The sequence below is a fragment of the Pistacia vera genome, unplaced genomic scaffold (genome assembly GCF_008641045.1).
Source record: "Pistacia vera cultivar Batoury unplaced genomic scaffold, PisVer_v2 Contig549, whole genome shotgun sequence".
Lineage (NCBI taxonomy): Eukaryota > Viridiplantae > Streptophyta > Magnoliopsida > Sapindales > Anacardiaceae > Pistacia > Pistacia vera.
In genome coordinates, this window is record NW_022196389.1 from 624,368 (window position 1) to 632,983 (window position 8,616).

Sequence of the window (8,616 nt, forward strand, 5' to 3'; positions counted from 1 at the left end):
TCTAGACTTGGTAACAAACATTTAAAAGTAGTTTTTCTTATTTAAGAAATCACCCAATAAATGAATTACTTCAAAAATACTCGTATAAATTCTCAATTCTCATACCAAACGGCGGTTACAAATACAAATACGAATAATGTACTTGGCTTTCTCGTCTCTATCTCTTCTGTTGGATTTCACTTTCATTACTTAACGCATTTGGGTTCATTCTCACCTTGACTCTAAACCATTTCAATAACGCAATCCCAATAATGACTCCGTCATCTTCACCTTTTGTCACTAACCACTTCTCCTTCTTCAGTCTCAAATATTTTATTTCTATTTTGTCTTCTTTCTTCTTCTTCTTCATTTATTGCTCAGTGCTTAGCTTTGTTTTGTTCAAGAGAGACGTTTTGGCTTGCAACTAACAAACTTTTCTTGGGAACTTGAGAATTCGTTCATGGTTTCATCATTGTTGAATGGCTTTGCCTTTGTCTTTCTCTCTCTCTCTTTGTGTGAGTGGGTTTGACTCTCAAACTTTGTTTTTTCTCGAGAAAATTTCAGCTTTTTGAGAGTTGAACCGACAATTCTCCCTTTTGGAAACAACCCACTTCAGTTTTCATCCTATATGGATAAATATTAATATACGAGGCGTTACTTCCTTGCTTTCACGAGGTTCTCGTTCATGAGAAGTTTTTGAAGGTGGGAATATACAGAGAAAGTTATGAAGAGCTTGAAGACGTTTAAAGTTTGAAAGTTTCTCAGATTTCTGGTAAATTTCTGCATTCTCAAGTTGTTGTTATTATTATTATTATTATTTTGGTTGAATTTTCTACTGTCTTGTGAATCTTCAATTTACTGTTGTTTTTCTTGCTTTTTATTGCTGATGGAATAATGGTTTATTAAAATAATAGTAAAAGAAACCTGAAAGTTGTATTTGGTTTGAAATTATGACATTCTAATCTAAAAAGCAACTCTCTTTTTGAGAGTTTACTTCATTTAAATTTTTATTATATAAAAATTTCTTATTAGAATAGTATTCATTTACCCTTATCTTGAATAGGGAATTATGCAGAGAGGTCTCTGTTTTGACGATATTTTTGATGAATTTTAGGAAACATATTTACTATCTTTGATGGGTTTATGATGATAATATGATTTATAATTATTTTCATAATTTTAGGAAGATCTATGATGAATCTGATGCATATATTTTAATATTTGTGTTTTTTTTATTACTTACTACCACTAAACATATTAAATTCTCTAAACCAAATGCAAAGCAATGGAATGAGTGACTTCAAAGTACAGTTAAAGTCCCTTTTCTTTGGTATAATAATTTACTAATCCACCAGGGCCACAATCCACAGCTAAAAACAAAGATTGACGTTTGAACATCCTTTTTTAAACAGATCAATTTTTATTATATGGTTAATTTATCCTTTTTACAATATTGTATTGCTAAATCATAGTTTATTATGAATGGTGAATAGTTTATGATTATATTTGAATGTTCTTCTTTTCAGCTGTTTTAAGGATGCTATAGCGAATACCAATAATGGAGTTTATAATTATAGTCTAGTGGATTCTTAAATCTCCATCTTGTACCTCAGTTTTTACAATATGGCCAGAACATTAGTGCGATCCTTGCGAGTCTTGGCAGTGTTGTGTTTCATTGCTTCTATTTTCCCGCCATCCATGTCATTGACTGTTGAAACTGAAGCGCTTATTCAGTTCAAAAGCCAGCTAAAAGATCCCTTAGGGATTCTGGATTCGTGGAAAGATTCTGCGGATTCTCCTTGCCAATTCTCAGGAATTACTTGTGATCCGGTTACTGAGAAAGTCACAGAAATTTCACTTGATAACAAGTCTTTATCTGGTGAGATTTCACCTTCCATTTCGGTACTTGATAGTCTTACCAAGCTTTGGTTACCTTCAAATCATATTTCTGGGAAGCTTCCTTCGGAACTAGGCAATTGTAGCAATCTCAAAGTGTTGAATGTGACGGGAAATTATATGTTCGGAGTCATCCCAGATCTTTCTATGTTGAAAAACTTAGAGATTTTAGATTTGTCATCAAACGGCTTTAGAGGTAGATTCCCTAGTTGGGTGGCTAATTTAACAGGACTGGTTTTGCTCGGTGTTGGCTCAAATAATTATGATGAGGGTGAAATTCCTGCTACTATTGGGAACTTAAAGAACTTGACTTGGCTCTTTTTGGCTGACTGCAATTTGAAGGGTGAAATTCCAGAATCTGTTTTTGAACTGAAGGAGTTGGATACACTGGATATATCTGTAAACGCAATTTCTGGGACAATCTCAAGATCAGTTTCCAATTTGCGGCAACTTTCCAAGATTGAGGCATTTGGGAACAATTTGACTGGGGAAATCCCACGGGAGCTTGCCGAGCTCAATCTTTTGCGGGAAATTGATATATCTAACAACCAGATGTCGGGGGAATTGCCTGAGGGGTTTGGGAATCTGAAGAATCTGACAGTTTTTCAATGCTATAAGAATAACTTTTATGGAAAATTGCCCTCTGGATTTGGGGATATGCAGCATCTTATTGGTTTCTCAATTTATGAAAACAGTTTTTCTGGGGAATTCCCAGCAAGTTTTGGTCGATATTCACCACTTGAGAGTATTGACATATCTGAGAATCAATTTTCGGGTAGTTTTCCCAAATTTTTATGTGAAGGGAGGAAGTTGCAGGCCTTGCTTGCCCTGAACAATAATTTTTCTGGAGAGGTGTCAGATTCCTATGGCGAGTGCAAAACTCTTGAGAGGTTGAGAATTAATAAGAATCGGTTGTCTGGGAAGGTTCCTGATGGTCTCTGGGCACTGCCGAAAGCGAAAATGATTGATTTTGGCGACAATAACTTTATTGGAGGGATATCCCCAAATATTAGCTTTTCCACTAGCTTGAGTCAGTTGATTTTGCAAAACAATAGGTTCTCAGGGGCGCTTCCTTCGGGACTTGGCAAGTTATCAAACTTGGAGAGACTCATCTTGCATAAGAATAATTTCTCTGGTGAAATACCTTCTGAAATTGGTGCTTTAAAGCAGTTATCATTCTTGCATTTGGAAGATAATTCATTAACAGGATCAATACCAATGGAATTGGGTTACTGTACTAAACTGGTGGACTTGAATCTTGCTCGGAATCTATTGAGTGGTAACATTCCGAGTACATTTTCACAACTGAACTCCTTGAACGCGCTGAATCTTTCTGAAAACAAACTCACCGGTTTGATTCCAGATTCATTCAGGAGATTGAAGCTAAGTTCTATTGATATGTCTGAGAACCAGTTGTCAGGAAGTGTTCCTTCTTATCTTTTAAGGATGGGCGGAGACAAAGCCTTTATTGGTAATAAAGGACTCTGCCTGGACCAAAGTACTAAAACCCTTATGAATTCAGGTCTGGATGTTTGCCCCAGAAAGCATAGTCAGAAAAAGTTTAAAAATACATGGGTTCTGTTCTGTATCATAGCAGCTGCCTTGGTGGTTGTTCTAGCTGGATTACTGCTTGTGAGTTATAAAAACTTCATGCTCGAAGCTGATATGCAGAATGATTTGGATGAGGAGAAAGAAGTAGATCCAAAATGGAAACTTGCCTCTTTCCACCAGATGGATATTGATGCTGATGAAATATGTAATCTAGATGAAGACAATCTAATTGGAATTGGTGGTACGGGAAAAGTTTATCGCCTGGATTTGAAGAAAAATGGTGGTACGGTTGCTGTAAAACAACTATGGAAAAGTGATGGTGTGAAGGTTTTAGCAGCAGAAATGGGGATCTTGGGCAAAATCAGGCACAGAAATATACTGAAGCTTTATGCTTGTCTAGTGAAAGGAGGATCGAATTTTCTGGTGTTTGAGTACATGGCAAATGGTAATCTGTTTGAAGCCCTTCACAGAAAGGTAAAAGGTGGACAACTAGAACTTGACTGGTGTCAGAGGTACAAAATTGCTCTAGGAGCTGCAAAGGGAATTGCGTATCTGCACCATGATTGCTCTCCTCCTATTATTCACAGAGATATAAAATCAAGCAACATTTTACTCGACAAAGATCATGAGCCAAAAATTGCTGATTTTGGGGTTGCAAAAATTGCAGACAAGTCTTGTAAGGGTTCTGAATATAGCTGCTTTGCCGGAACACACGGTTACATTGCGCCTGGTGAGTTTCAAAACTTATTTAATGTGCAGTTCTTCTCCCCTGCCGCCTGTGGTGCTCTGTTTATGTATTATTGATAAAATGATATCTGTAGTTTACATTTGTGATTTCTCAATGACATTTTTCTGTTGAGAGAATTGGCGATATACGATTTATTAGGATCCTGCCATTTAAAAACTGCTCTTTTGATCTTTCTGCCTTATCCATATTATCTCCATGATATATATCTGCATCTAACTTCTTAGAATTTACACTCAGTTTTTTATTTTCTGATTTCACAAAGTTTTGAGCTATTCATAACATATGGGCCTCCCAATTTTGCTTTGGCAGAGATGGCATATACTTATAAAGTCACCGAAAAGAGCGATGTATATAGTTTTGGTGTGGTGCTACTAGAATTGGTTACTGGAAGAAGACCAATCGAGGACGAGTATGGAGATGGAAGAGATATAGTTTACTGGGTTTCAATACATCTCAATAACCGTGAAAACGTCCTCAAGGTCCTGGACAATGAAGTTGCATCTGAATCTATCCAAGAGGACATGATTAAGGTCTTGAAGATTGGTGTTCTATGCACTAGCAAGCTCCCAAGTCTTCGCCCTTCCATGAGAGAAGTTATCAAGATGCTTTGCGATGCTGATCCTGGCATTTTCAAGTCTCCAGAAAGTGGTTTGGAAAAATCTGGGAAGATCATTCTGTAGTTAAATCTCTGGTAGTGGTAGCTAATAGCTTATCTTTGAGTGTTTTGAATTCTCATGCAATTGTTAGTTTCTTCTACATGCTGCCCAAGAATTTGGTGAATATATTTTAATACTTGCTGTATTTACTTATGAAGCTTTTGCTGTACCATCACATGAAATGGATTTTGATTTTTGATATATATATATTAAAAATGTGATGTTTGCTATTGTAAAATACATTTTGACTAATTTTATTTAGATGCTTAGATCCTCGTCGTATATTTCCTTTCTTATTTGCTCTTATTCAATGGTAATTCCAGGCTTCGTGCATTCGGATGTCCATTATAGAGGTGTCAAATGAGTCGAGTTTTGTCATATTGGATTGATCTTAATTAAAATTCACAATCTTCCAATTGTTATATTAGAATTTGGTAAGAAAATCTCGCAACACAGCAGAAAGCTAAGGATTAACATTTTTGAACATAAACTTTCTGGTTTTGGATTTCTTGGCTGGTCTGATTATGAACAATATGAATGAATAAGTGTGAATTAAGCAAAATTATTAACACGTTTAATCATAAGAACACGGCGTTTTCTTCCAATCCAAGTCGACATCCATGGCGGATCACCTGAAACAACTTCGTAACCAGATTTCGAATACAATTTCCGAGCACCATAATCTTCTTCATAAGCTCTGAGGGCAAGATATTTGAAGCCCCATACAATGGCAAGCATGTCACAGGCTTTTAATAAAACACTGCCTATTTTCCTTCTCCTGCAAGTAAACAAAATCAACCTGTAAATAAAAGACAGAAACAGTACAAAATGTTGCAGGAGAATGTGAAATTACCTGAAAGTTTTGGAAACAGCAAGGCCAGATACGTAAAGGTATTCTTCAGCTCCATGGAGACGTTGAAGAACATCTTCATCTCTTAATACTGTCACATCCACAACTCCTACAAGTTTGTTTTGCGATTTTATGGCTTCATTGTTGGGTTCAGCTACCAAACATGCATACCTGTTAGTTAATCAAGTTTATCAACGATTAAAAAAATCAACATTTACATAGTTGCCACAGTAATTGCATTTTGATGATCAATTTTTACCTGTTTGGATGTGAGTTCCTGAGTTTGTAAAGAAGTCCAGAGAGAACTTCTGCCTGTATTTATTGTAAAAAGAAATCTCTAAGCTTATGAAAACAATATAAAGAAAGAGGGAGAAGGAGGAGACTAACCTTAAAGAATTCAAAGAAAACATCATCAAAGAAAAGAACTGGGATGTGAAAAGCTTCAGCTTGAATTGCAGCAACTTTTCTCATTTCATCATCTTCCTTAGCTAATCTCCTGGCTTTCCAACCAAACTCACTCACCAAATACTCAAACTCCTCACTATTATTGCTATTCTCTCTGCCTTCAACTACTTCTCTACCACCAAGTAATTCAGCTTGCTTTGATGAAGAAGAAGTGCTTGTAGTACTGCAACATTGCACCATTTGAAGACTCCTTCCCCAGCTTTCTGCTTTTCCAAAAGCGCTTCTACTCCTGAAATAATTTGCACACCTCAAAGTGGCTGAGCTTGAAGGGTAGCTGAGTAGCAATTGAGCCATTACTTATTGCTAGAATTCAGAAACTACATGATTTGTGTTGTTGATATGATTTTGTTCTTGGTTTAAACTGTTGGGATATTGTATTTAAATTAGGGGAAAATATTTTTACACCCCTTATATAGTTTGAGTTAATGTCAATGATATCCGTATAATTTTAGAGAGGGTAAGGTATTTAATAATATTATATATATAAAGTTGAAATCTCGATCATGTATTTCTAATGATATGGTTGGTAAAATGTTGTTACCACGTTAATTGTAAGTTAATATGATAAAAGTTTATTGGTACATTTTTTAATTTCTAATTTTGTATATGTATCATGATGCTAATACATTTATACAAAATCTATTATACTGTCGATTTTAAGTTAAATTTGATACCACAATGATAGAGAATTTTTGAATTATTTAAGAACATAAAGGGTATTCTTGGCATTAATTTAATAAACTATACTGAATTAAATAAATATTTCTAAAGTATTGGGAAGAAAACATAAAAATGAGGTGAAGAACAAAAGAAGGGCAGAAGGGAAGGGATAAGATTTAGGTGCGAGTGGCCGAAAGGACTTATTTGATTTGAGCCGTTAAAATAGATGCCACGTGGGTTTATGGTGACCAAACACGTGGACTTCTAATGAATTAGTGGCTAAATTTCTTTTGTAGATATGAACTAGGGGCCCACCTCAGAAACGCTTTGGAATGAAGTAAGATTTTGATTTATTGTATTATTTTTTCTTAGTGACATTTATAATATAGAATCTATAATTATGTTATGTAAATTCTTAAATAAATTTTTTTATCATAAATTTCAAAAATATTTATAAGAAAATAATTTTTTTTTTTGAGATTTCTAAAATAAGAATAAGTCCCCAATTTCAAAATATTTATAATAAAATAAAAATAAATATCTTTGAGATTTATGAAATAAGAATAAGTCCCCTATCTATTAAATTGTTAATGAACTATTAAAAATTAAAATATTATATTTTAAGAATATTTATTTGATTTGTCTCAAATGCCATGAAGATTTTTATAATTTAATTAAATCTCAAGGGAAGATATTATTATTGACTCTTATTTTTCTCAATTTTGTTTCTAATAGATTATTTATTACAAAAATAAAACTACTAAAAAGGCTATTGTACGCTATAGCTTAGACTGGCCCTTAAAGAAAAAACAAATGGTCTCCTATTTTGAAGAAATTTGTCAAAATTCATGAAACTAATTTCTAATTTTGTTAATTTATACACTAAATGCATTAGTCATTTATAAATGTTCATATTATTTTTGAGATATATTGTTCTTTCAATGTTTTTTTCATAAGTTATAATTGTGTAATATTATTATTTGTAGGTTGTTTATACATGCAGTGGATTATTCCACAATTCCTATTGGACATTTAAGGCGGCAGGGTACTATAAAAACACCCCTTGCCTTTGCAAATTGTGCACTCGAGTCAAAGAATAGAAAAGAAAAGCCACAATTTTAAGTCCTATAAATTTGTTTAATTTCAGTTTAGTCCCTCACTTTACATTTCTTGCGATTGTAACATGTTATTAATACAACAAAGCTTGGTAAACATTCTAACTCATGTTTCATTACATGTTATCATATATGGCTATCCTTGTGATTATGCTCTATGGTTGGCCCAAATGACTTGCACCCACCCATAGTTTGATGTAAAGACAATTTGGTACCCAAAACATTTGGAAATGACAAACACCCACTTTCCGTTAATATTTGTTTGTTAAGTTTAACTGAAGAAAGGTAGGATAGTAAATTCAAAAACAAGTAAAGGGTAATTATGTCATTTTACCCCTTTCTTCTTCAGTTAAACTCACAATTTTACTTCTTCCACCTTTCTTCTTCAAAGCTACCACTGCTAGCATTCTTGTTGGCTTTCTTTCCTTTTTCCTTAACCTTTTCGGTTGATCTCACCTCCAATCACCATCCTCCCCCATCCCGAGCTGGATTTGACCCATTTTTGGCTGAAATTTCCTCTTTCTCTTGACCCATGTGTCTTGTTCCCTTCATCAAAATTTGAGTGGCTCTTCATGCAAAGAAGCTGTAAACAACCTTTAAACAGTTTGGCCTTTCCCTCAAGCAAAGGATTTTGGCTTTTTTGTAAGAATAATAGACAACAAATCTACCCATTGCCCATCCTTGTTAGTTGTCGCA

General features: G+C 34.4%; 2 protein-coding genes across 2 annotated transcripts; one reads left to right on the forward strand and one right to left on the reverse strand.

The window, feature by feature from the left end:
* Nucleotides 1–235: 235 nt before the first annotated feature.
* On the forward strand, nt 236–5,059 carry LOC116107829 (receptor protein-tyrosine kinase CEPR2). The gene is made up of 3 exons (XM_031394117.1): nt 236–751; nt 1,506–4,156; nt 4,484–5,059. Exons 2-3 carry the CDS (start codon nt 1,603–1,605, stop codon nt 4,852–4,854), a joined length of 2,925 nt encoding a protein of 974 aa, XP_031249977.1. The 5' UTR covers nt 236–751; nt 1,506–1,602; the 3' UTR covers nt 4,855–5,059.
* A 235-nt stretch (nt 5,060–5,294) lies between these two features.
* LOC116107896 lies at nt 5,295–6,555 on the reverse strand. Its single transcript, XM_031394169.1, has 4 exons — nt 6,068–6,555; nt 5,940–5,992; nt 5,684–5,851; nt 5,295–5,608 (listed from the first exon to the last, which is right to left on the reverse strand). The coding sequence occupies exons 1-4, from the start codon at nt 6,437–6,439 to the stop codon at nt 5,383–5,385; spliced, it is 819 nt and encodes a 272-aa protein (XP_031250029.1). The 5' UTR covers nt 6,440–6,555; the 3' UTR covers nt 5,295–5,382.
* Between the last annotated feature and the right edge of the window lie 2,061 nt (nt 6,556–8,616).